We start from the raw sequence: 27312 nt of genomic DNA, 5'->3' as shown, positions 1-27312 counted from the left end.
TGTTTCTTTGTCTCCTCATTTTGGTTGCCTCCCTGTGTTTGTTTCTATGTATTACTTAACGAGAGGTATGGGGTTAGCTGAGACCAGATGCTGCTTGTTGGAAAGAATTTAGGAAAACCTGAAGCAGGATCCAAGACAGGCCAATCCTATGGTGAAGCAACTGGCAACAGCTTGGGTGGGCCTGAAAGTTGGGTGGGACAGGGCCTCAGGGAATCACCAGGGCGAGGCAACCAGTGTGAGCCAGGTTGCTGGAGTCCCAGGTATGGCGGCTGTCTGCCATCCCAGGGAAGGGCTCTCCAAAGGAACAAAGGCCTCTGACAGCACGTTGGTCTTGGAGAAAGCCCCCTCTCCAGCCCTCACTCCATTGTTAAACAGCTCCGTTCTTCCCTGTATGTCTCCGGCGCCCCTCAAGCTGCCTCCCCTCCAAGCTTAGAGGGAGTGAGTCCCATAAGTCCATTCACAGACCCTTTAAGAGGAGTTGCCTGGGGCTTTAGCCGCCTCAGCCTCCCTGAGCCTCAGTTCCCGCTGGTTTTTCCAGCCAGAAGTTATGGGGACTTCTCTTCCTGACACTGGAACCCTGAGCAGGGCATCTGGTATGGGACGGGGACCCCTCAGTCCTCAGGGAGGATCTTCCCAGCCGAGGTAGCCTCCTGATTTTTATCTGCCACACGTGGGTGTGGGACCAGCCCGTCCACCTCCGCCCTCCTACCAGTCTTGATGCAACTTCTTCTTTAATTCCATAGTTGTAGGACTTCCATTCAGCTGGATTTCAGGTGGTTCTGAATGATGGTTGTTCTGTAGTTTAGTTGTAACTTTGATGTGGTTGTGGGAGGAAGCGATACCAAATTTACCTATGCCGCCATCTTGACCGGAATTTGTGTGTTTTTTTATTCTACATATGAGTGAGATTTCTCTGCTTGATTTATTTAACTGTGATAGGTATTTATTCCATTTTCTTGTTTGTCATTGCCATTTTACAGATGAGGAAACTGCAGTTCGCAACAGCAAGAATTTTGTCTATCTTGTTTTGCTGCTATATCCCTGGCACATGTAACAGTGTCTGGCACATAGTTGCTCAAAAAATATTTGGTTGGGTAGATGACTGAAAGACTCCAAATTTGTATCTCTAGTTCTGCATCTCCCTGAAGATGTAAAGTTGTGTATCCAATTACCGTCTTAACATCTCCACTTGGATTTCTAAGTGACATTTAAATTATCCCACAACTCTGAACTCCTTCTTTTACTAAACCTGTTTCTTTTCTGTTTTTGTTAATCCTCACCTGAGGATATTTCCCATTGTCTTTTGGACAGACTAGAAGGAAGGGAGGGAGTTGGGGGGGGCGGGACATCGATGTGAGAGAGATACATCGATTGGTTGCTTCCCACACAACCCCATCCGGGTCCAGGAATCAAACTGTGACACTTCAGTCCGAGGGCCAGTGCTCTAACTGCTGAGACAAAACAGCCAAGGCTAAACCTGTTTCCTTTTCCCTCTTTCCCAAACTAGTCAATGGCATCACCATAAATCCAAGAGTTCAGACCAGAAACTTAGGCTTCACTTTTGGTTGTTCCCCCTCTCCATTCCCCACATCCAACCCAGCAGCAAGGCCATTGGTTCTGCCTCTTATTATATCTTGCATCCGTTCACATCTCTTCATCTCCACCTCTGCTGTCACCATGTTAACCTCACTCATCATCTCTTTCCTGGACCTTGCACTTTCAAACTTGTCTTTCTGCATCACTCTTGTCTCTGTATGCCATTTGCCACATAGCAACCAAAGTGATTTTGTTAATCCTCACCCCAGGATTTTTTTTTTTCTTTTTCACTGATTTTTTTTTTTTTAGAGTGAAAGGGAGGCAGGGAGATGACAGGGGGCGGGGGTTAGAGAAACATCATTATGAGAGAGACACATCAATTGGTTGCCTCCTGCATGTGCCTCTACAGGAGCCGGAGATTGAACCTGCAACCCAGGTGCATGCCCTTGACTGGGAATTGAACCCATGCCCCTTCGGTGCTCAGGCCAGCAAGTTCTGAGAGCACAACCAAAGTGATTTTTTTAAAAACATGTTAGTTCAGCCCTGGCTGGTTTGGCTCAGCGGTTAGAGTGTTGGCCTGTGGTCCAGAGAGACCCGGGTTCGGTTCCCTTAGGCATGTACCGCAGTTGTAATTTGTCCCTGGCCCTGGTTGGGTTGTGCGGGTGGCAGCCACTTGATGTGTACTTTTCACGTCGATGTTTCTCTCTCTCTCTCTTTCCCCCTCACGCTCTATCTGAACAAAAAGTGAAAAAAATGTCCTCTGGTGAGGATTAAAAATAAATAAATAAAAACATGTTAGTTCACCCAGCCAGTGTGGCTCAGTGGTTGAGCATTGACCCATGCATGTACAAGGAGGTCACCAATTTGATTCCCAGTCAGGGTACATGCCCAGGTTGTGGGCCCGATCCCCAGTGGGGGACATGCAGGAGTCGGCCAATTGATATTCTCTCTCATCAATATTTCTGTCTTTCCCTATCCATTCCTCTCTACAAATCAATAAAATATAAAATAAAATAAAATAAAATAAAAACATGTTAGTTCACACCACTGCTATGTTTAGGACACCCTTCTCCCCCGCTTTTTAAAATTTTTTTTTTTAAGAAAGAGGAAAGGAGAGGGAGAAACATTGATGTGAAGCAAAATATTGATCAGCTGTCTCCTGCACACCCCGTCCCCTACTGGGGGACGAGCTGCAACCCAGCATGTGCCCTGACAAGGAATCAAACCAGCAACCTTTCAGTGCATGGGGTGATGCCCAACCAATGGAACCACACTGGTCAGGACTGGAACCTTTTGTGGATTCCCATTGTTGTTAAAATCTGAATCCTTCACTCTGGCCTACAATACTTTGATGATCTAGCTGCCTCTGCCTCTCCAATTTCTTCTTACCATTGCACCCCATGTTCATTGTGTTTCAGTTACATGGGCTCCTTTGTGTTCCTCCAAGATGTTCCCCACCTCAGAGCCTTTGGACTGACCATTCCTTCTACCCGTGACTCTCTACCCCTAGATCTTTACAGGACTGGCTGCATATCCTTCTATAGCACTTTAGAGATTTCTTCCTTGGATTCTATATCACATTAGCTTTTTGTTTTTATTCAGAGTACCTACCAAACTCTGGAATTGTCATTTCTTTATCCATCTATTTATTTTCTGTTTGATTTCCCCCCCCCTCTAGATTGTTTATTATTGTCCTAAGCACATAATATGTATTAGAGAAATATTTGAGGAGTGAATGACTGAATCTTATACATATTTCTGGGTATACATGTTATATTATAATACCTACCATGTGTTCCCATGTTAGATCATAAATAGGATCGATATTTCTTTTTTTTATCCTCACCCAAGGACATTGTTTTTCCATTTTTTTGTTCAAATAGAGTGGGAAGGAGAGAGAGAGAGAAAAAACAAACAAACATTGATGTGAAAGGGACACATAGAGTGGTTGCCACCCGCACAACCCAACCAGGGCTGGGGACAAACTGCAACCGAGGTACATGCCCTTAGCGGGAACCGAACCCGGGTCTCTCTGGACCGTAGGCTGACGCTCTAACTGCTGAGCCAAACGGCCAGGGTGAATTGGTATTTCTTTAGTTCCCATAATTAGAATTATTTTTATACTCTTGGGTCTGGCTTATTTCACTAAGCATACTTATTTCTTCTTCTATGTTATTAAGTGTACTTTACCTATAATAAAATTCACCCCTTTTAGTTTACAGTTCTGCAAGTTCTGACAAATACATACAGTCATGTAATTATCAACACAGTCAAGACATAGAACAGTTATATCACCCTAAAAAATTACCCCATGTCACTATGTAGTTTATTCTTCCTACTGCCCCCATCCAATAGAAACTACTGGTTTATTTTCTGATTTCTAGTTTTTCCTTTTCCAGAATGTCATATAAATGGAATCATGCAGAGTATAATGCATTTGAAGCTCATTAATGTTGTTGAGTATGTCAGTAGTTCATTTTTTGCTGAGTAGTATTCTATTATATAGATATACCACAGTTCTTTATCCATTCACAAGTTAAAGGACATTTGGGTTGTTTTCAGATTCAGGCAATCACGGATAAAGCCGCTGTAAACATTTACATACATGTGTTTGTATAAACAAAAGATTTATTTCACTTAGATAAATATACCTAGGAGTAGGATTCTTGTGTTGTATGGTAAGTATGCACTTAACTTAATGAGAAACTGCTAAACCCTCTTCCAGTACTGCTGTGCCATTTTGAATTCCCACCAGCAGTGTGCAAGAGTTCTAGTTGCTCTGCATCCTCACCAGCACTTGATATTGTTCGGTTTTGGTGTTGGTAATATTGTGATTTTTTTTTATCCTCACCCGAGGACATTTTTGCATTTATCTTCAGATAAAGCAGGAGGGAAAGAGGGAGGAAGAGAGAGAGAAACATCAATGTGAGAGACACATTGATTGGTTGCCACCCGCACGACTCCAACTGGGGCCGGGGACAAACCGCAACCAAGGTACATGCCCTTAGTGGGAACCGAACCCGGAACTCTCTGGTCCTTGGGCCGATGCTCTAACCGCTGAGCTAAACTAGCCAGGGCAGTAATATTGTGATTTTAATTTGCATTTCCTTAATGACTAATGGTGTTAAATATCTTTCTGCATGCTTGTCATCTGTATATCTTTTTTGGTAATGTTTCTGTTCAAATCCTTTGCTTTTATTTTATTTATTTATTTATTTATTTATTTATTTATTTATTTTTATCCTCACCTGAGGACATTTTTTCCATTTTTTGCTCAGATAGAGTGGGAGGGAGAGAGAGGAGGAGAGAGATAGAGAGAAACATCGACGTGAAAAGGACACATCAAGTGGCTGCCACCTGCACGACCCAACCAGGGCCAGGGACAAACTGCAACCGAGGTACGCGCCCTTAGCAGGAACCAAACCCGATTTCTCTGGACCACAGGCCGACGCTCCAACTGCTGAGCCAAACCGGCCAGGGCTCTTTTGCTTTTTTTAAATTGGGTTGTTTGTTTTCTGCTTACTGAATTTTGAGAATCCCTTACATTCTGGATACATGTTCTTTGTCCAATATGTGATTTGAATATATTTCTACCATACGTGGCTTCTATTTGATAAAATCCAATTTATCAATTTTTTTGTTTTATAGATCATATTTTTAGTGTAATATGTAAGAAATATATATATATATATATATATATATATATATATATATATATATTTTTATCCTCACCTGAGGACATTTTTCCATTTTTTGTTCAGATAGAGTGGGAGGGAGAAAGAGGAAGAGAGAGAGAGAAACATCAACGTGAAAGGGACACATCGAGTGGCTGCCACATGCACGACCAACCAGGGCCAAGGACAAACTGCAACCGAGGTACGTGCCCTTAGCGGGAACCGAACCTGGGTCTCTCAGGACCATAGGCTGATGCTCTAACCACTGAGCCAAACCAGCCAGGGCAATGTAAGAAATATTTGCTGAACTAAGGTCACAAACATTTTTTCCTGTTTTTTTTTTTTCTAGAAGTTTTATAATGTTAGGTTTTCCATTTAGGTTTATCACCCATTTTTACTTAGTTATTTTATCCTCCCCTGAGGATATGTTTTTTTATTGATTTTAGAGTGAGAGTAAGAGAAAGAGAGAAACATCTATCAGTTGGCCTCCCCCCCACACATGCCCCCACCGGAGGTTGAACATGCAGCGTAGGTATGTGCCCTGACCATGAATTGAACCCACAACCTTGTGGTGCACAGGATGATGCTCCAACCAGTGGAGCCACCCAGCCAAGACCTTTCACCCATTTTGAATTAATTTTTGTATGTAGTGTGAGGTATAGATTAAGATTTTTTTTGCAAGTTGCTGTCCAATATTTCTAGGACCATTTGTTGAAAAGACTATCCTTTTTCCACTGAATTGCCTTTGTCGTTTGTTTTTTGTTTTTTGGTATTTGCCCCTAGCGGGAACTGAACCCGGGACTCTCTGGTCTGCAGGCCAGTGCTCCAACCACTGAGCCAAACAGGCCAGGGCTGCCTCTGTATTTTTTTTTAAATGCCTTTTTATTGATTTTTTAGAGAGAGAGGAAGGGAGAGAGAGAAACATTGATCAGCTGCCTCCTATATGCCCCTCCACCGGGGACCGAGCCCACAACCTGGGCATGTGCCCTGACCGGGAATCGAACCGGGATCTCTCAGTTCATGAGATGATGCTCAATCCACTGAGCCACACCAACCGGGCTGCCTTTGTATTTTTGTTGAAAATTAATTCTGTCATAACCTAGCACTGCCATAACAAAGTACCACAAGCTGGATGACTTAGAACAACTGTAATATTATCTCACAGTTTGGGAGTCCAAAAATCTGGAATCTAAGTGACAGCAGGGCCATGCTGATTCGAAACCTATAGGTGAAGATCCTTCCTTACTTACCTCTTCCAGCTTCTGGTAGTCCCAGATTTTCCTTGACTTGTTAGCATAATTCCAGTCTCTGCTTCACATAGTATCCTCCCTGTGTATCTTTACTTTGTCCTCTGTCTATATATGTTTGTATCTACTTTTCCTCTTTTTATAAGAATACCAGTCAGGTTGGATTAGGGCTCATTTTAATGGTGACATCTTAAGTTGGCTAAATCACCAAAGACCCAATTTCCAAATAAGGCTCACATTCTGAGGTACTGCGGGTTGGAACTTCAACATCTTTTGAGGGCACACAATTCAACCCAAAACATTAATTTACCATATACATGGGTCTATTTTTGGATTACCTGTTCTGTTCCATTGATTTCTGTGTCTGTCCTTATGCCACTGTACTATAGCTTTTTTTTGGGGGGGGGGGTACGTGCCCCTAGTGGGAACCGAACCTGGGACTCTCTGGTTCGCAGGTCGATACTCCAACCACTGAGCCAAACCGGCCAGGGCTGTACTATAGCTTTATAGTAAACACTGAAATTGGGTAGTGTGAGTTCTCCAACTTTCTGCTTTTTCAAATGTTTGGAGTATTCTGGTTCCTTTACCCATCTCCCTTCCTCCCTCCCTCCCTTCCACTCTGTCTAAAAATCAATGGAAAAAGCCATGTTTGGCTCAGCAGTTAGAGTGTCAGCCCTCAGACCCAAGAGTCACGGATTTGATTTCAGTCAAGGGCACATACCTCAGTTGTGGTTCAATCCCGGCCCAGGTTGGGGTCCTGTGGAAGGCAACCAGTCAGTGTGTCTCTCTCACATCAGTGTCCCCACCCCCCACTCTATCTGCCCTTTATTATGTTAAGGCCTTTATTATGTTAAGGAAAGTTTCCTCTATTTCTAGTTTGTTGTGTTTTTATCATGAATGGATATTGACTTTTGTCAAATGCTTGTTCTTTTGAGTTAATTGTATGGTTTTGCTTCTTTAGTCTGGTGATACGGTTTTTAAATATTGAACAAAGCTTGCATTCTCAAGATAAATCTTACTTGGTCATGATGGTATTATTTTTCTAAGTATTATATATATATATATATTTTTTTTTGCAATTTTTATTAATTTATTTTTATTACATTTGTTTCTCCATTTTCTTCCCTAGACACCCTCCTCCCGATCCCAGCATTGTTCTCTATGTTCATTGGTTATGCATACGTGCAAATAAGTTCTTTGGTTTATCTCATCCCTCTCCCCTGCCCCCTTTCTCTGAGGTTTGTCAGTCTGAACCATACTCCTTTCTATGTCTCTGGGTCTATTTTGTTCATCGGCTTATTTTGTTCATTATATTCCACAAATAAGTGAGATCATTTTTCTTTCTCTGATTGGCTTATTTCGCTTAACATAATATTCTCCAGGTCCCTCCATGTTGTATCAAAGGATAAGAGATCTTGTATTTATATATTGGCATAAAGTTGTTCATAATATTCCCATATTATCCTTTTAATGCCAGTACGATCAACAGTGATATATCCTTTCATATCATTCATTGTAGTCTGTGTCCTCTTGTTTTTTTTCCTGTTCAATTTGATCAGCGGTTTGTTGATTTTATTGATCTTAGAGGAGCAGATTTTGGTTTCATTGATTTTTCTCTATTTTTTGTTTTCTATTTCATTGATTTCTGTTGTTATCTTTGTTTTCTTTCTCCTATTTTGGATTAACTCCCATCAATAAATTCAACAACTTATATAATGGGCAAATTTCTTGAAAGCACACAAACTATCAAAACAAAGCTCACTCAAGAAGAAAAAGATAATCAGGATAGCCTTATCTCTGTTAAAGAAATTGTAATTGGAAACCATTCTACAAAGAAAACTTCAGGCACAGATGGTTCCACTGGTGATTTTACTCAACATTTAAGGAAGGAATAATACCAATTTCTATATAAACCCTTCTTGAAAAATAAAGAGAGGAGACCACTTCCCAAATCATTTTATAAAGCAATATTATCCTGATGCCAAAACCAGAAAAAGGTATTACTAGGAAAGAAAATTACAGATCAGATATCTTTCATGAACATAGCTGCAGGAATTCTAAACAAAATTTTAGTAAATTGCATTCCACAAATATATAAAAATGTTAATACATCACGACGACTCAATGGGATGAGCTTCAGGTGTTATTCTTCTTGTTCCTTTCAGGTGGTTTTTTCCCCAACCTTGGGTAGTTTTCTCACATATGTGACCAGTTATTAAGATGAAGATTTAGGGGTGCCCTCTGCAGATTTCTGAGCTCTGTCTGTGCCAGTCTCTCGTCTCTCATTCTCTGCTCTACACATCCAGGCTGCTTTGGCCTCTAGCTCTCACTTCATCCCCTGGGCCAACTCCCAGCACTGTAGCCTGCAGATTCTCTAGGTGGTAACTAGGGAGATTATTGTTTTCTGTCTCTCAGGATTCACTGTCCTGTGCTGTTTGTCATCCTGTCTGAAAATCACTGTTTTATGTATTTTTGTAGTTTTTCAGTTGTTCAAGTTGGGAGAGTAAATCCAGTCCTTGTCACTCCATCTTGGCCAGATGAGGAAGTTCACAGTTGGAATGTGAAATGAGGGAATAATATTTATTGTGTCAGTATACGAAAATTTGATGAATTTTCTTAATGTTTGACATTTAAATTTTATATTGTTGCTGTGTAGGTAATGCTGCAGTAAACCTTTTCATGCACATTTGTTTTGCATTAATTGAATTATTTTCTTATGATAAGTTTTCAGGAGAATAGTTACCTAATAAAGAATGTAGAAATATTTATAGATATTCCATTCCTAAAGGAATGTACCAATTTACAGCCAAAACATGAGTGAACTAGTTTTTTATCACAAAACTAGTTTTTGCTGACATTGACTTTTTTTTTTTTTTAATGTATATTTAGCCCAGCTGGTGTGGTTCAGTGGTTGAGTGTCCACCCATGCACCAAGAGGTCACCGGTTTAATTCCCGGTCAGAGCGCATGCCCATGTTGTGGGCCAAATCCCCAGTCGGGGGCGTGCAGGAGGCAGCCAATTGATGTTCTCTCTCATAGATGTTTCTATCTCTCTCTCCCTCTCCCTTTTTCTCTAAAATTAATAAAGAAAAAATTTTTTTAAATAAATAATAAAAATGTGTATTTAGCCCAGCTGGTGTGGCTCAGTGGATTGGGCATTGTCCCATGGACTGAGAGGTCCTGGTTTGATTCCCCATCAGGGCACATGCCTGAGTTGTGGGCTTGATCCCCAGTAGGGGGCATGCAGGAGGCAGCCAGTCGATGTTTCTTTCTCATATCAATGTTTCTATCTCTCCCTTCCTCTCTAAAAAATCAATAAAAATATATTAAAATAAATAAATGTGTATTTAATTTTTAAAATATGTATATTTACATATACATGTATATTTGTATATACATTTTAATAATATGTATATACAAATAGCTATACCAACATACATACATTCATATGGGTATGTGTATACAGTGTGGGGCAAAAGTCAGTTTACAGTTGTTCACATAGAAAATAATACAAGCCCTGGCCTGTTTGGCTCAGCGGTTAGAGCGTCGGCCTGCAGTCCAGAGAGACCCGGGTTCGGTTCCCGCTAAGGGCGCGTACCTCGGTTGCAGTTTGTCCCCGTCCCTGGTTGGTCGTGCGGGTGGCAGCCACTCAATGTGTCCCTTTCACGTCGACGTTTCTCTCTCTCTCTCCCTCTCACTCTATCTGAACAAAAAATAGAAAAATGTCCTTAGGTGAGGATAAAAAAATAAATAAAAAATAAATGAATAAAGTTTATTGAGAGACTTTTGAGGGCCAAGGATGCAGAGAAAAACAAGATGCAGTTGAATCTAATGGAATCAGTTAACCAGAAAAGGAAAGGGGATAAAAGTGTTACGAGGTAAATTCTGTGATACATTTATTCACAGGGCTTTTATAGAAGCACAAGGAACCTCAACTATAGGCAGAGAAGAGTCATGAAGGTATATTAGTTGACTGTTAATGGGTAATAGATCACCCCAAAACTTAGTGGCTTAAAACAATAATCATCATTTATGATCTCTTACAATTTCTATAAATTGAATTCAGGAGCATCTCAGAAGATTCTGGCTTGTGAAAGAGGAGGGTCTCTCTCATGACATTGTAGTCAGATATTGGCTGGGGCTGCAGTCATCCGAAGGTTTGGGACTAGGGCAGCGGTTCTCAACCTGTGGGTTGCAACCCCTTTGGGGGTTGAAGGACCCTTTCACAGGGGTCGCCTAAGACATAACAGTAGCAAAATTACAGTTATGAAGTAGCTATGAAAATAATTTTGTGGTTGAGGGTCACCACAACATGAGTAACTAACTGTATTAAAGGGTCGTGGCATTAGGAAGGTTGAGAATCACTGGACTAGGGTATCTACTTCCAAGGTGGCTCACTCATGTGGCTGGCAAGTTGGTGCCTCTCCATGGTATTCCATGGGTGTTCTCGTGACATGACATAGTGCTTACTCCCCCCAGAGCAGGTGATACAAGAAACCAAGATAGAAGCTGCAATTCCTCTCTTTGGAAGTTATACACGTTACTGCTGCTGTATTCTATTGGTCGCAGAAGTTAGCTGTGATTCATTGTGGAGAGGGCCTACACAAGGGAGTGAATGCCAGGAGGTAGAATCATTTCAGCCATCTTGGAGGCTGGCTACCACAGAAAGCTTCTCTCAGTGACAAGGTGTCATTTGAGTTGAGCCTTATGTATAAATAGGACACTATCTGGCAGATAGGAAGACCATTAGAGACAAAATAATGGAGACATTGGGCAACTGATAAGTAGGCCACCATGGCTATATAAAGGTAGGTGTGGGGATGGTGAGAAAAAAAATAGAACCAGGTCATATAGATTAGAACCTCATATTGGAGAATGTGGCTCTTATTTTGGGGATAATGTCAAGCCATTGAAAGAGTACAGCAGGAGATGCAGGTTTCACATTTGCATTAGAATGATAATGGTTGGCAGTAGGGAGCAGCTGGAAATGGGAGTCTGCAGCTTGTAAGAAAGATGTCACTGGAGGAAGGAGTCTCCCAGATGGCTGTGGAAGCTCTGGAAGGGCATGAGATTGCCCAGGAATAGTTCCAAGGGAGAAGAGCAAGGGCAGAGGACAGGGCCCACACATATTTTAGAGATATGCTGAGGAAGAGAAAACCTGGAAGAATTCCATTATTTTTGTGCTCTACCTTCAAGAAAGTACTCATAGCCATGGCCAGTTTGGCTCAGCAGTTGGAGCTTCAGCCTGTGGACCAGAGAGTCCCAGGTACGGTTCCCACTAGGGGCACGTGCCTTGGTTGCAGTTTGTCCCCGGCCCCGGTTGGGGTTGTGTGGGTAGCGGCCACTCAATGTATCTCTTTCGATTTTTTTTTTTTTTTTTATCCTCACTCAAGGACATTTTTCCATTTTTTGTTCAGATAGAGTGGGAGAGAGAGAAACACCGACGTGAAAGGGACACATCTAGTGGCTGCCTCCCGCACGACCCCTCCAACCAGGGCCAGGGACAAACTGCAATGAGGTACGTGCCCTTAGTGGGAACTGAACCCTGATCTCTCTGGACCGCAGGCCGACGCTCTAACCACTGAGCAAAACCAGCCAGGGCTCCATGTGTCTCTTTCACGTCGATGTTTCTCTCTCTCTCTTCCTCCCTCTCTCCATCTCGCTCTATCTGAAGATAAAAAAAAAAAGTACTCATATATTTTCCTTCATTTTCAATGAAATGTTCATGTCCTATTGAGCATTTATTGTCTGATTTTACTTTTTTAAGTGTTTCTAGTAGCCACATTATCATTTTAATCCAGACTTTCTCGGACTTCCCTGACTTTACACTTCTTTCCCAGTTTGTTGTTATCGATAGCTTTCAGTATCCTGTCATTTTCTTTTTTTTTTATCCTCACCCAAACACATTTTTCAGTATTTTGTTCAGATAGCGTGGAAGGGGGGAGAGAGAGAGAGAGAGAGAGAGAGAGAGAAACATCGACGTGAAAGGGACACATCGAGTGGTTGCCACCCGCAGGACCCAACCAGGGTCGGGAACAAATTGCAACCGAGGTATGTGCCCTTAGCGGGAACTGAACCCCGGTGTCTCTGGACCGCAGGCCGATGCTCTAACCGCTGAGCCAAACCGGCCAGGGCTCCTGTCATTTTCATGAACAGAAAAATAGTCTTCAGGATCTCAGAGGCCTCTTAGAATACAATTATTTTTGCTTTTGCTGCTTACAGCTTTCGTGTTCCCTGGAAAATGTGTGTGAACAGCTATGCAGTAGGGGCAAACCCTGCTGTATTGTGAAGAAAACTAGAAGACAGACCAGGTTAGTAGGTCAGGAGTGAATGAAGTACTAGATCTCCTTGATCTATATCAAGAGCCTCCAGCCCACCCCCTGCCTCCCCACACCCCAGGGATTTACAGTGACATCTGATGATCTTTGCTTTGTAAACAGAAATTGTCCTTTAGGAAATGTGGGATTGACAAACTAGGGAGAAAAATATTGGAGGCAGAGTAAAAAGACTGACACCTTTAAGCATGTAAATTTAATTTTTAAAACTTTCTAGAGCACCTCAAAGTTGCTTGCATCAATCCTGTTTCTCAAAAGTTTCTGCCTCTCAATACTTCTGTGACAACAGCATAGCAGTGGGTGATGTGGCTAACTCCTCAGCTGCTTCCACAGGCTCCCAAAGGCTGCTTTCAGGATGATTTCCATAGTGACCAGAGGCAGGAAATACCTTCCTGCCCAGCTTAGCGGTATTACATCTGGTTCCTGTTGGGAATGCAGAGAGTCAAGGGCAGTTGATGGGAAATATGGTGTATATTATATTATTGCAGAGACTCCTTAAAACATGTCCAAAATCTGATCATCTCTCACTGGTCCCACTGTAGCAAAGCCAACATCTTTCCTATCCCTTCTGCCTTGCTGTCTCTGCACCACAGCCAGAGAGAGCTTTTATTTTATTTATTTATTTATTTATTTATTTTTTTATCCTCACCCGAGGATACTTTTCCATTTTTTGTACAGATAGAGTGGGAGGGAGAGAGAGGAAGGGAGAGAGAGAAACATCGACGTGAAGGGACACATCGAGTGGCTGCCACCCGCACGACCAACCAGGGCTGGGGACAAACTGCAACCGAAGTACGTGCCCTTAGCGGGAACCGAACCCGGGTCTCTCCGGACCGCAGGCCGACGCTCTAACCGCTGAGCCAAACTGGCCAAGGCCAGAGAGAGCTTTTAAAACTGAAGTCAGATTTGGGTTTACCTCTGCTCAGAACCCTTCTGTAATGTCCCAACTCATGAGGATAACATCCAATGTCTGTCCCACACTGTAAGGCCCTTCATGACCCCTGCTGCATCTTTCACTGTGTTTCCTTCCCCTCTTTCATCTTCATCCCACTATCCACCTTGTTGCTTCTTCAACCTGTCAAATATGTTCCTGCCCTAAAGGCTTTGCACTTGCTGTTCCTTCTGCCTGGGTCCCCTTTCCCTCCAATAGCGTTGTGAATTGATTCTTCACTTCCTTCTGCTTTGGTCTTTGCTCAGATGTCATCTTATATCCAAAGAGCTCTTCCTGACCATTTTATATATATAGCCCCTCTCTTCTGATACTCTCTATACATTTCCTTTGCTTAATTTTCCTCATAGTCCTGCAGTGGTAACGATCTGACACAGCAATTTTTAAAAAAATCCTCACCCAAGGATATTTTTCCATTTATCTTAAGATAGAGTGAAAGGGAGGGAGAGAGAGAGAAACATTGATGTGAGAGAGAGAGACATCAACCAGTTGCCTCCCTCATGACCCCAACCATGGTATGTGCCCTTGACCAGAATCAGATCCATGACTCATTGGTCTGAGGGCCGATGCTCTACCTGCTGAGCCAAACCAGCCAGGGCTGACAGCTATTTTTATGTTCATTGTCTGATTCTCTACTCTAATGTAATGGCCAGGACTTTTATTTTCCACTATTTCATCTCAGCCGTGAGGACCGTGCTTGGTGCATGGCAGTGCTCAGTAATTGTGAAATGAATGAATGGGTAGGAGGCAAGCCAAGATCAGGAAGGGGAGCTGCTTGGTGAAAATTGTCTTCCCAGCCCCTAAGTCCTCCACAGCCAGAGACAGCTCCACTGCAAGCAACACCTGCTTCCTTCACACTTTCCCTGCTTTTCCAGAAGAAACAACCAAATCACTACCTCTGGGGCGTCAGTGATGAGGCTTTCTCATGATCTCAACTGGCATATATTACATTGAACCATATGGAATTCTCATTTTCATAGGTTGTAATGGATGAGTATCAGCAACATCATGTGGCTTTTACTGTACCTCAATGTATAACTAACATTCTAGAAAAAATAATTGCCAGATGCTTACAGAGTACCTGCTCCATGTCAATGAGCTAAGGGTCTTATTTGCATTCTCACTTAATCCTCATAACCACTGTGAAATCTAGGTATTGTTATTCTATTTTGTGGATAGGAAAACTAAGATTTGAAGAGGTTATGTGAACTTGCCCAAGGTTATAATTGGTGAGGAGCAGCAGAGCTGGGATTTTAATCCACATCTGTCTGCCTGGAGATGTCTTCAATTTAACTGCAGTGCTCTCTGGCCTCTGCATGAAGGCCATGCAGAGGGTGAGCTCTGAAGCTGCCCCCTCCTAAGGCTGGTGTCGCAGCCATATGCATAACAGAGCACTGGGTTATTTCCCAGCGCTGTCTAGCTAGTGTCCCTGTGACATAATTTCACAGGGCAGGTGGTGGGGTGTACCATGTTGTGGGAGGGCACAGTTATTGGGGTATATTTTGAAAACTGGGGGTTTCTTCTCGGTTTATTTTCTTGTGTATAAGGAATAGAGATAATCTACTTCAGAATGTGTTGTGGGGATTGAATGACATAATTTTAAAACCTTCCAGCTCAGTTCCTTTAACATAAACATATGGACTGCTCCATCCAGCGCAAAATTCTGATTCATATCACTTCCTACATATCTGTTACAGTGAAGGAAGACATTACATTTTCATTATTATCCTCACATAGGCCAGACAAGCTGACCTGTTAGGGACGTGGGTTCTGCCATCTGGTTCTCAGTGGAGTTTGTCTGAAAGCAGGAGGGAGCTGCTCTCCCAGTTGGGCACCAGAGTGGTCATTTAACCCAAACTTGGCGTGGTCAGGGTGTGGCTGGGGGTGGTCAGGAGTAAGAAATTTATGACCCAGCTGAGCTGCTTGTAGGAGCTACAAGATGACTCTTTTGCCCTCAAATTTGCAAGTATGTCTTTAAAAAGAACTGGGATTTTTCATGTGCCCATTTTTCAACATATGCTTGAGTTAAAGGCCCATACAGTGATGTGTTCTCCCAGCTCCCTTGAAGTGGTTGATTTTCCTTTTTTTTTTCCTTTCTCACTCACTGAGCCCTCCTAGTTTACCCAGAATCCCTAATACCAAAATTCTTTGGCAGATAGTGTGGAGAAGAGTAGGGGGCTGCTGTGGGCCAGAATAACAAGGAGCACCTCTGATTTCCCATCACCTGAAAAATGGCAAAAGGAGGTTTTTCTTTGGGTTTAGTTAAATATTATTTCAAAAACTATAAGCAGCTTGTCCTAAATATTTCAACCACATCTCCTGTTTAACCTCACATTTATTTCATGAATCAGATCTTTAATTTTATGGTTAGAAGAAAAAGGCTTAATAATCAGAAAAAGTCTGAAAAAAACTACCCCAAAATTGAATTTCTGTTGAAGCTCAAGTTTTAGTATTTCATACTGTTGTGCAACTATCACCACTGTGCAATTCCAGAACACTTTTTAAAAAAATTTTATTAATTGATTTGAGAGAGAAAGAGAGAAACATCAGTGTGAGAAAGAAACATCAATCAGTTGCCTCCCTCATGCGTCCAGACCAGGGCTAGAATCCGCAACCTGGGAATGTTCCCTGACCAGGAATTGAACCCACCACCTTTTGGTGTACAGGATGACACTCCAACCAACTGAGCCACCTGGCCAGGGCCAGAACATTTTTTTTTTTTAATCGTCACCTGAGGATATGTTTTTATTGATTTTAGAGAGAAAGGAAGGAAGAGAGAAAGAGAAAAACAGTGATCAGCTAGCTGCCTCCCATACATGCCCTGACTGGGATTGAACCCTCAACTTTTTGGTGTATGGGATGATGCTCCAACCAGCCAAGCCACCTGGCCAGGGCCCAGGACATTTTTCATCTCCTCAAAGAGAAACCCCCATTCCCATTAGCAATTGGTCTGCATTCCCCTCTCCCCTAGCCCTTGGCAGTCACTAATCCACTGTCTGGCATGGATTTGCCTCTTCTGGACATTCCATTTATTTATTTATTTATTCATTCATCCATTCATTCGTTCATTTATTTATTTTCTTAATTGATTTTAGAGGGAGAGAGAGAGAAACATAGATGAGAGAGAACATTGATTGGCTGCCTCCTGCATGCCCCTCACGGGGGATTTGGCCCACAACCTGGGGATTTGGCCCACAATCTGGGCATGTGCCCTGACCAGAAATCGAACTGGCGACCTCTTGGTGCATGGGTCGATGCTCAACCACTGAGCCATAGTAGCTAGGCTGGACATTTCATTGAAATAGAACCATGCGAGGATATTCATCCTCTTGTGACTGGTTCTTTTCACTGAGCGTAATGTTTTAAAGGTTTGTCTTATGTTAGAGCATCTGTGTTCAGCACTTCATTCCTTTTTACAGGATATTTCATTATATGAATATTCCATATATTTTGTATGTCCATTAATTAGTTATTGGATATCTGGGTTGTTTCTACTTTCGGACAGTAATGAATAATGGAGCTGTGAATATCATAGAGAAGTTTTGTTTGGACACGTGCTTTCATTTCTTTTGGGTGAATAACCAGGAGTGGAATTTCTGGGTAATATTTAACCTTTAGAGAAATGGCCAAACTGCCACAGCAGCTGCACCATTTACATTCTCACCAGCAATGTCTGAGGGTTCCAATTTCTCCACTGCCTCACCAGCACTTGTCACTGTCTTTTTTATTATAGCCATCCTAGTGGATTTGAAGTGGTATCTCATTGTGGTTTTGATTTGCTTTTTTTTTTTTATCCTCATTCGAGGACATTTTTCCATTTTTTTGTACAGACAGAGTGGGAGGGAGAGAGAGAAAGAGAGAGAGAGGGAAACATCGATGTGAAAGGGACACATCGAGTGGCTGCCACCCGCACGACCAACCAGGGCCGGGGACAAACTGCAACCGAGGTACGTGCCCTTAGCGGGAACCGAACCCGGGTCTCTCCGGACCGCAGGTGGACGCTCTAACCGCTGAGCCAAACCGGCCAGGGCGATTTGCATTTTTTTTTATGACAAAGATATCAAGCATTTTTTTTTACCTGCTCATTGGCCATTCACATCTCTTTTTTGGAGAAATGTATTGTAGATCTTTTGCCCATTTTTTAAATTGGGCTATTTGTCTTTTTATTGTTCAGTCCTTTTTTAAAAAATTGATTTGAGAGAGAGAGAAAAAAAAACAAACAAACATCGGTCTGTTGTTCCACTTATTTATGCATTCATTGGTTGTTTCTTGTATGTGCCCTGACCAGGATTGGACCCGAAACCTTGGTGTATGGGGACGACATTCTGATCAACTAAGCAACCTGGTTAGGGCGAATCATTTTTTAAGCAGACAAAACGGGAGGGGAGGGAGGTAGGGGTATAAACACTGACAGGAAAGATCTGAATTAGACAGCAGTTTTCTAGTTTCCCAGCTGTAAGGTTAGTGAAAAATGTGGTAAAGCAGACTGTTGGAGGAAGTGGAATGTGTCAGTGTTGGGTGAGGGCAGGTGTTGATTCAAACTAAGTTGTATTCTATCTGAAGGAGTCCTTGAAGATTCTGGCTCAGGGATACCTCTTCACAGAGGTTTTGGTGGTGGTTGGGTCTTATTTTCTTATTTAAGAAATCTGTCTGCCCTGGCTGGTTTGGCTCAGTAGTTAGAGCGTTGGCCTTCAGACTGAAGGGTCGCAGGTTCCATTTGGGTCAAGGGCATGTACCTGGGTTGCAGGTTTGATCCCTGGCCCAGTCAGGGTCGTATGGGAGGCAGCCAGTCGATGTCCGCCCCCTCCCCCCCCCACACACACACACATACTCTCTCTAAAAATCAATGGAAAAAGATCCTCAGGTGAGGATTAACCAAAAAAAAAAGTTTAAATAAAAGTCATTTTTAAAAAAGGAAACAAACATTTATCTGAGCACGGGGCATCAAGAAGTCTGTGTGTTCTCTTCTTCCTTAATATGGAAACGGAACAGACACTCCCCTTGCTCACAGAGCTGTTATAGCTTCTTCAGAGTGTATCCTCTTCTCAGATAAAATGTTCAGAAAAGGAGGCTTTTTCAGGTGTGAGGTTTTTTTTCTTCCCCTTCCCTACTGAACAGTGGTCAGGACTTCCCCCTCCTCACTGCCTCTGTGCAAGCAAAAATCAAAGTGGTGGTTGGAAAGGATTCCTAGCAGGGGCTGCTTCAGAATGACTTTCCTCTTTGCTTTCCTGCCAGGGCAGGTGTTTCTGGACCAGATGAAGCCTGAGGAGCCTTCCAGCTGTAAGATACTAGGATAGAAAAACTTCTAAGTCTGGATCTGCAGAAGACGTGCCTCACCTCTCCACACAATGTCAGGTGGGAAGCAGGGACTTGGGCTTGGAAATGGGGTGAGGTGAGCTGTTTGTCACATACTTTTGAGGGTCAAGACCATCCAGGTAAGAGGTGGAGGAGGAAGGAGGAAGGCTGGGAGAGTTACAGCTCTCTTCTCAGCTTTCCAGTTTTCTGGAGGTGTCTGTCTTCCCTCCTACCAGCTGCAAATCCTCACTGTTAGTGGAGGGAGAGGCAAGGAGATGGAGTTTGGTGGTGTTTTTTAACATGCTGTTTTGTTTTGTTTTGTTTTGTTTTGTTTTTTTGTTTTTTCTTTTCTTTTCCTTCCTCCAGAAATTTGCACATTCCTGGGTTTCTACCTCTCCCCATCTATGGTGCAGTCAGTCCCTTTATGCTGGAGCTCTTGGCAGGGGAGGGGGATGGATATCTCAACTTGAATGTTTCCTGTATGCTCTGCATTGTCTTCATCTCCTATTCCTAGTTTTGCTTCATTTCAGGAAGCCACACACCTTCTGCCTATGGTCCCTTCTCAGCCCTGACTCCGAGCATGTGGCCCCAGGAGATCCTGGCCAAATATACACAGGTACAGCAGTTACAGCCAGGCACCAGTGGCTGTGCTCCCAAGTTGCGGTGCTGAGGGGACCTGTTGCTGCAAGCTCCTAGTGGGTGACCACACCACCCTATTCACACAGGGTCAGAGACCACCCTCAGAGATAGCATCTTAGCTCCGTGTCCTCTGTGCATCACTTATTAGGTTGGACTATTATGGCACTATGCACTTAGTATTATGCATAAAATGTGTTTCTTGCCTTGATCTTATTTTGTTTGACCTGTGGGAAAAACAAAATGCCAAGAAAATTCGAGAAAGTAGTGGCCCTTGAAAAGCTGAGTGATGAACACGGAGGCTTTAGAGAAAGGGTGGCCTTTGATCTGAGTCATGAAGGCTGGGTGGGATTCCAGCAGGAGCATCTTGGATAGCAATTTCCCCAACCTGTGTCCTGGCCTGGAGGCTACATGACTGATTTCCTAATCCTGGTTCTAGAAGGAAGAGTCAGTGGAACAACCAGAGTTCTACTATGACGAGTTCGGTTTCCGGGTGGACAGGGAAGGTGAGATTGAACCCGTTGTGTGTAATCTTGCAGGTGTTCTTGGGGAGGACTTCAGCTCCAGTGACTCTCATTATGCAGTTGACCCATGAAGTTTAGTTGACCTGCGCTGTTCAAACCAAGTTGTTCAGGGTTCTGCTGGCGATTGGCAGTCTCTGTATGCCGAGAGGCGACTTAAGTTATACATGATTTTTTACTGCAAGGGTGGATGGTGCCCCTAACTCTTTCATTGTTCAAGGGTCAGCTGTGTATGGAGAGCTAAGATTTTTTAAAAATTAATTTTATTAATATTAATGTGGTAATAAGAGCAGTGTTCCTTGTAGAGAACTTGAAAAATACAGAAAAGTATAAAGATTAAAACAAATTAACCCACATTCCCACAATCTGAAGATAACTGCTGACATTTTAGTGTATCCTTTCTGGCTTTGTATTGATATCTATATACACTTATCAAGTACATGTTTTGGGTTTTTTTACCTTGATTTTTTTTTTTCATCTACAGTTGACATTCAATATAATATATATTAGTTTCACTTGTACAGCATAGTGGTTGATAGTTATATAACTTATGAAGTGATCACCCCAATAAGTCTGGTACCCACCTGGCACCATACATAGTTGCAGTATTATTGACTATAATATTTATGCCGTACTTTACATACTGTGACTGTTTGTTTTTAATCCTCACCTGAGGATATTTTTTCCACTGACTTTTTGTAGAGAGAGTGGGGGGAAAGAAGGAGGGAAGAGAAAGAGAAACATACATGTGAGAAAGACACCTCGATTGGTTACCTCCAGCACTAGCCCCAACTGGGACCAGGAATCAAACCCATGACCCTTTGGTGTGTAGACTGACACTCTAACCACTGAGCAACACTGACCAGGGCCCATGACTATTTCTTTTTTATCCTCACCCAAGGACACTTTTCCATTTTTTATTCAGATAGAGTGGGAAGGAGAGAGAAACATCGACATAAAAGGGACACATCGAGTGGCTGCCACCCACACGACCAACCAGGGCCGGGGACAAACTGCAATCGAGGAATCGAACCCGGGTCTCTTTGGACCACAGGCTGATGCTCTAACTGCTGAGCCAAACTGGCCAGAGCCCATGACTATTTTTTAACTAACAATTTGTACTTGTTTTTTCTTTTCTGAAAATTAAATTTATTGGGGTTACATTAGTTAATTAGTTAATAAGATTATATAGATTTCAAGTGTACATTTCTGTGATACAGCATCTGTATATTGTATTATATGCCCACCACCCAAAGTCAAATCATCTTTCATCACCAGATATTTGGCCCCTTTTACCCTTTACTACCCCTCCACCACCCTCATATACATGTTTCTATATTGCTCTTATATCTCAGCATTATACCATGAGCATCTTCTTTGTCAGTTAAGACCTCTTTAAAGGTGTATTTTTCAGTAGCTGCATAATATCACATTGTAGTGAGTTTATCGTATTTTTATAACCATGCTTCTGTAAGTGGGCCTGTAGGCCATCTCCATTCTTTCCTACTATAAATACACCTGTTGGTTTTCAAGTGGGCTGTTCGGAAAACCATTTTCCAGAACCCAGGATGGTCTGTCACCAGGATATAACTGTGACTGGAAGATTTTAATTGGTTGAAACCAGTCATCTTTAAGTCATTCATATTTCCAATTCTGACAAGTTTTCCCTGTTTTGTAGTTTGCAGGCAGGTATTTGGAAGTCAATGGTAGGCCTGAGAGGAATGCAGGGAACTTTCTAGTATGATGGAAATATTCTGTATCTCGATGGGGATAGTGTTTATACATTTGTTTATCGGTACTCACCAAATGTACACTTAAAATTTTGTGTGTTTTACTGTATGTAAATTCACTAAAGGTGATGTTTTAGAAAGCTGAGGCTGAGGATGTGGCTTAAGGATGAGTAAGGACAAGGCTCTCTGTGGAGTTAACTCACACTGAGATTACCAGATGGCTATAAGAGCCTTGTCCATGTTGACTCAAGCATTTCAGAAGGCCAACTGTTGTCCTCTCTCCACTGCTGCATCCCCAGTGCTCTGAACAGAACCAAAGGTGGTCTTGGCTGCATGGAGTTTCCCAGCAATAAATAAACAAACAAATATATGCTGGGGGCAAGAAGAGCTATGAAAGAAATCGGGAACTAAAGAGGCGGGGAGGGGAGGTGGATTGTATATAGGGTGGTGAAGGACGTCTTCTCCAAGATGGAGACATTTGATCAGAGACTGGGATGAAGGGAGGCAGGGAGTATCACCAAGGCAGAGGAACAGTAAGTGCAAAGGCCTTGGGAGCGAGAGTGGATTTGGTGGGGAATAGCTGGAGTGGAGGAAGCAAGAGGAAGGAAGGAGATGAGGCCAGGGAGAAGATAGGACAGGAGGAGGTGGGTCACAGAGCCTTCTACATGTCTGAGTGAGGTGGGGTCTAGAGGGCTCTGAACAGAGTGACATGATCTGATTTGTGCCTTCAAGGGCACTCTACTGTGTAAAGGATTGCCTTTAGGGAGGCAGGGGTGGAACAGGGAAGAAGGCTGGGGTGGTAATCCAGAAGAAAGGTGATGGCTTGGGTGGGCAGTAGTCGAAGATGGTGAGTGGTGAGTTTCTGCCTGTGCTGAGGGGCCAGCTAACAGTATTTGCTTTGGGATTGACCATGGGGTAGAAATGGAGAAGCCACAGGTGGTTCTGAGGTTTAGGCCTGAGTATCTGGAGAATGGAGGCAGGTCTGTGGATCTGGGAGCGATTGCAGAGGTACGGGTTTGGGAGAGAGTGAAGAGCTTATGTTTGCTGGTCCAAGTGCTGCTGGGGTCATGGGAACTGTGGCTCTGGATTTCCATGGCAGATCTAGGCCCTAGATATTTTCCTTCCTCCCCACTCACCTGGGTGCTCTCCTGGCAGAAGGTGCTGACCCCAGTTCCGGCAGGTTGCCAACTGTGTCTCTAATGGAAGACCCTCCACAAAGGCTGCGGTGGCAGGCCCACCTGGAGTTCACCCATAACCATGACGTGGGTGATCTCACCTGGGACAAGATTGCCACCTCCCTGCCCCGCTCGGAGAAGCTCCGCTCCCTGGTGCTGGCCGGTATCCCACACAGCATGAGGCCACAGGTGAGGCCATGGAGGCTGGACCACAGAGGGCCACAGAGGGTTCTGGTGACCAAAGACTGAGTGCTTGTCGGCTCCCCCCTTCAGCTTTGGATGCGGCTCTCTGGGGCCCTGCAGAAGAAGAACAACTCCGAGTTGTCCTACCGGGAGATCGTGAAGAACAGCTCCAACGATGAGACCATTGCTGCCAAACAGGTGAGCAGGAGTAGCACATGGGCCCTCAGGAACTTTGGGTGGTCCTGCAGGCAGGTGGTCTTTCTGGGGTTATAGGAATCCCTTTGTTGGTCTCTCCTTGGCAGGGGTGGCTGGGGAGAGCACAGCAACAGCATAGCAGCCCTGAGCAGTCCTTTTACCCACAAATGTATGCCTGGAGCATTCTGGCTCCTTCCCAGGGAAAATTGTCAAAAAGGTCATCTAACAGGGTGCACATAGGATCACCTGGAGATTTTAAAATACAGATTTCCTTGTTTCAGAGATTCTCATTCCACAGTTCTGGCCTGAAGCCCAGGACTCTGTCGGTTTATGTTTGTAAATTCCCTGGGGTGAATCTGGTAGAATCAGCTACACACCAGCTGGCTCTGATGCTGGAGGAATCTCCGTTCCTGGGAGAGAAGCCCACCTGGGGTGTACCCTGCACAGGGGTCTCCCAGTCTCCCTCCCAGGTCTCATGGTGTCAACAGTGTGGACAGTGTGGGCCCACTGCAGCAGTTTCTCATAGGGTCTTGTGGGTGGGTTGCTGACAGATTGAGAAGGACCTGCTCCGCACCATGCCCAGCAACGCCTGCTTCGCCAACGAGAGCAGCATTGGGGTGCCCCGCCTGCGTAGGGTTCTCCGAGCACTGGCCTGGCTCTACCCAGAGATTGGCTACTGCCAGGGCACAGGCATGGTGAGCACAGCCCGGGAAAGGGAGAGGGTGTCCCCAGGGGTGTTCTCCAGGCCCCCACGGGCAAATAATCTCACCATCCAGGGCAGTAGGATAGGACGCAGGGGTAGAGGTGGGAGTATCCAAGGAGGGCCGTGGCTGCCAAGTATGGTGGTTTTCGGTCTGTGGTCTGTGATGTAATCCTCAGTGGGTGCTGCTTCTAATTCATGTGGAGACCTGGGTCGAGGTCCCTTCTCTCCCTGCCCTGGCCAGGTGGCTGCCTGCCTCCTACTGTTCTTGGAGGAGGAGGACGCCTTCTGGATGATGTGCGCCATCATCGAGGACCTGCTCCCTGCCTCCTACTTCAGCACCACCCTGCTGGGTGTCCAGACTGACCAGCGGGTCCTGCGCCACCTCATCGTCCAGTACCTGCCCCGCTTGGACAAGCTGCTCCAGGAGCATGACATTGGTAAGGGTCACCTATCCTCTTCTCTGGGATTGGGGGTCCTGCAACTTGGTCTCAGATATTGTGGATCTGGGGCTTTCTGACAGAGCCTGCAGGGGACATGGCAGCTGGCCGTCTTGGGCGGGGGAAAGGAGCTCCTCTGACAATGACTGGTTGTGGACACAGTGCACAGTCTTTGTTGCTCTTGTTCTCTGACATCCTGACACCTGTTCCGTTCCTCCCGTGAGCAGGGTAGGCCTCTTGCTGTTTAGTAGGAGACACTTTTCACCTCTTCCCCAGCTCCTATTCCTGGAGGTGCCCCTTCTCTCAGACTGTCCCTGGTCTATGTCCACAGAGCTGTCCCTGATCACGCTGCACTGGTTCCTTACGGCTTTTGCCAGCGTGGTGCACATCAAGCTGCTGTTGCGCCTCTGGGACCTGTTCTTCTACGAGGGCTCTCTGGTGCTCTTCCAGACCACGCTGGGCATGCTGTGCCTCAAGGTGCTGCTGCAGTCCCATGCCACCCAGGGCCACACTGCCCAGCTTCTCAGCTGAAGACTAGGAGCCTGTGTGCCAGATGTAGCTGTCCTGGTGCCCCTCCTCTGGGGGATGCAGTAGCATCCAGGCTTCAGCATTGTGTGGCTTGAGCACTAGCCCCTCCTGAGAGTACCTTGTTGGGGGAGGGGGTGTCTCCTGGGGCTAGGGACTCTCTTGAGCTCAGCTGATCATCCAGGGAAGTCACACATGCTGGGGATGGTGATAGGGGTCAGCTCGTGGGCCTGGTGCCAGGCAGTTGATTCCCTCCTCTCCCCCTCACATGGCCAAGGAGGAGGAGCTGATCCAGTCAGAGAATTCAGCCTCCATCTTCAACACGCTGTCAGACATACCCTCGCAGATTGAGGACGGGGAGCTGCTGCTGGGGGAGGCCATGCGGTTGGCTGGCTCTCTCACTGACATGGCTGTGGAGACCCAGCGCCGCAAGCACCTGGCCTATCTCATTGCAGACCAGGGCCAGCTCCTGGGGACCAGTGCCAACACCAACCTCTCTCAGGTGGGCCTGTGTGGGAGGAGGCTCCACCTCACTCACAGTCTGGGGGCCCTTTGAGGAAGCCCAGAGAGAGAGCCCTTCTCTGCTGTGCCGCTCCCTCCCCAGCTCAGAACCCAGGACTATGCATGGTGCAGTAGACCACACCTGTGGAATGACACTCCCCGTTTGGGTGTAGGACAGGTCCAGCTTTGAACTGACAGTACATTTCTGACCCTCAGATCCCTTAGAGGCCATTTCCCATGAGACAGTACACATGAGAGGTTTTGAGCTTCCCCATGGGTGGGTTCTGTTCCCTTCCTCCAGTGCTGAAATTCTCTTCACTGGGCACTGGGTGCCCTCCTGTTGTGACCCACTCTCACTGTCACACCTGCAGGTGGTTCGTCGTAGGACCCAGAGGAGGAAATCTGGTTTCACCTCCCTGCTATTTGGTGAGTACTGTGCCTTACGTAGCTGGGCCCAGTTTAGCAGCTCCCTCCCCACCAGCTGAGTCTAAGCTCTTGGAGCCTGGGGTGGAGGGTGGCAAAGAGCAGGCGGTGTCCATCATCCTCACATCCTGGGGTGGACTCTGAGCTTCCTTGGAGTTGGGAAGGGGTCAGGCAGGAGCCATCATTGCCATAGCTCTCTGAACCTTTCAGGGGAGGATGACTTAGAGGCGCTTAAGGCTAAGAACATCAAGCAGACAGAACTGGTAGCTGATCTCCGGGAAGCCATCCTGCGTGTGGCACGCCACTTCCAGTGCATTGACCCCAAAAACTGTAATGTGGTGAGTCGTGGGCTCCCAGTCTTGTGCCCAGTGGGTCAACTTGAAGGCTTTCCTTTCCCAGCTCTTAACCTGAGGCGCCTTCCCCTTGGGTCTTTCCACTACTGTGGTAGGAGCTGACCCCAGACTATAGCATGGAGAGCCACCAGCAGGACCACGAGAACTATGTGGCCTGCTCACGTAGCCACCGACGCCGGGCCAAGGCCCTACTAGACTTCGAGCGACATGACGATGATGAGCTGGGCTTCCGCAAGAATGACATCATCACGGTGAGTGGGGCAAGGCTTGAGAGGTGGGTGCTGAGGTAGGTGGAACCTGGTTGTGGGAGCAGGTGCCATTGATCCTGCCACCTGCTGGCCTTGAGGTAATAGCCAGGTTTTAGCCTTACCCAAGCCTCTCCTTGCTGAGAATTTCCATCCCTAGATGAAACCAGGCCATGTGCAAGGCACTGGGCCAAAGCTTTGCCTCCTGTTCTTTCCCTCTGCAGATCATTTCTCAGAAGGACGAGCACTGCTGGGTGGGGGAGCTGAATGGCCTGAGAGGTGAGGCCTTAGTCTGGACTTCAGCTGGGGGAGGTGGGCTGGGCAGTGAGGCTGGTCACTCTTTGCTGCATCCCTCCCGCACCCCCCTCCCCTTGCCAGGAACTGTCCTCAGCCCCATAGGGGAAGTGTGGGGACACCAGGCTCCTCACAGGACCCTGCCTCTCCCACAGGCTGGTTCCCAGCCAAGTTTGTGGAAGTCCTGGATGAACGGAGCAAAGAGGTAAGAGGGGCACAGGGCAGGGCTGCCCCTGGGAGCTTCTGCTGCCTCCACCCTGGCAAGGCCTGTACCTTCCTAGTCAGGGCCTGTGTCCTGAGCAAGTTCTGGCTTCTGGCAGTGAATGTGAGGCCAGGGAGAGGGTGACTGGCTGCAA

General features: G+C 45.2%; 1 protein-coding gene across 2 annotated transcripts in view; it reads left to right on the top strand.

Annotated features, from left to right (window-relative positions):
- SGSM3 (small G protein signaling modulator 3) overlaps positions 1-27312 on the top strand; it is a 50438-nt gene that overhangs the window by 21025 nt on the left and 2101 nt on the right. The window contains exons 2-15 of one of the 2 annotated variants that reach the window (XM_036252727.1): positions 18976-19095; positions 19566-19651; positions 20111-20177; positions 23081-23286; positions 23371-23478; positions 24027-24170; positions 24420-24615; positions 24947-25092; positions 25418-25642; positions 26013-26067; positions 26275-26402; positions 26513-26668; positions 26887-26941; positions 27112-27161. In XM_036252727.1, coding sequence (XP_036108620.1) covers positions 19089-19095; positions 19566-19651; positions 20111-20177; positions 23081-23286; positions 23371-23478; positions 24027-24170; positions 24420-24615; positions 24947-25092; positions 25418-25642; positions 26013-26067; positions 26275-26402; positions 26513-26668; positions 26887-26941; positions 27112-27161 — 1629 coding nt within the window. In that variant the 5' untranslated portion in view covers positions 18976-19088. Of the gene's footprint in view, positions 1-18975; positions 19096-19565; positions 19652-20110; positions 20178-23077; positions 23287-23370; positions 23479-24026; positions 24171-24419; positions 24616-24946; positions 25093-25417; positions 25643-26012; positions 26068-26274; positions 26403-26512; positions 26669-26886; positions 26942-27111; positions 27162-27312 lie in introns of both variants that reach the window. The other variant, XM_036252726.1, reaches the window with a different exon arrangement.

Source organism: Molossus molossus, unplaced genomic scaffold, assembly GCF_014108415.1.
Source record: "Molossus molossus isolate mMolMol1 unplaced genomic scaffold, mMolMol1.p scaffold_m16_p_10, whole genome shotgun sequence".
Taxonomy (NCBI): Eukaryota; Metazoa; Chordata; class Mammalia; order Chiroptera; family Molossidae; genus Molossus; species Molossus molossus.
This window is presented reverse-complemented; position numbering and strand designations above follow the sequence as displayed.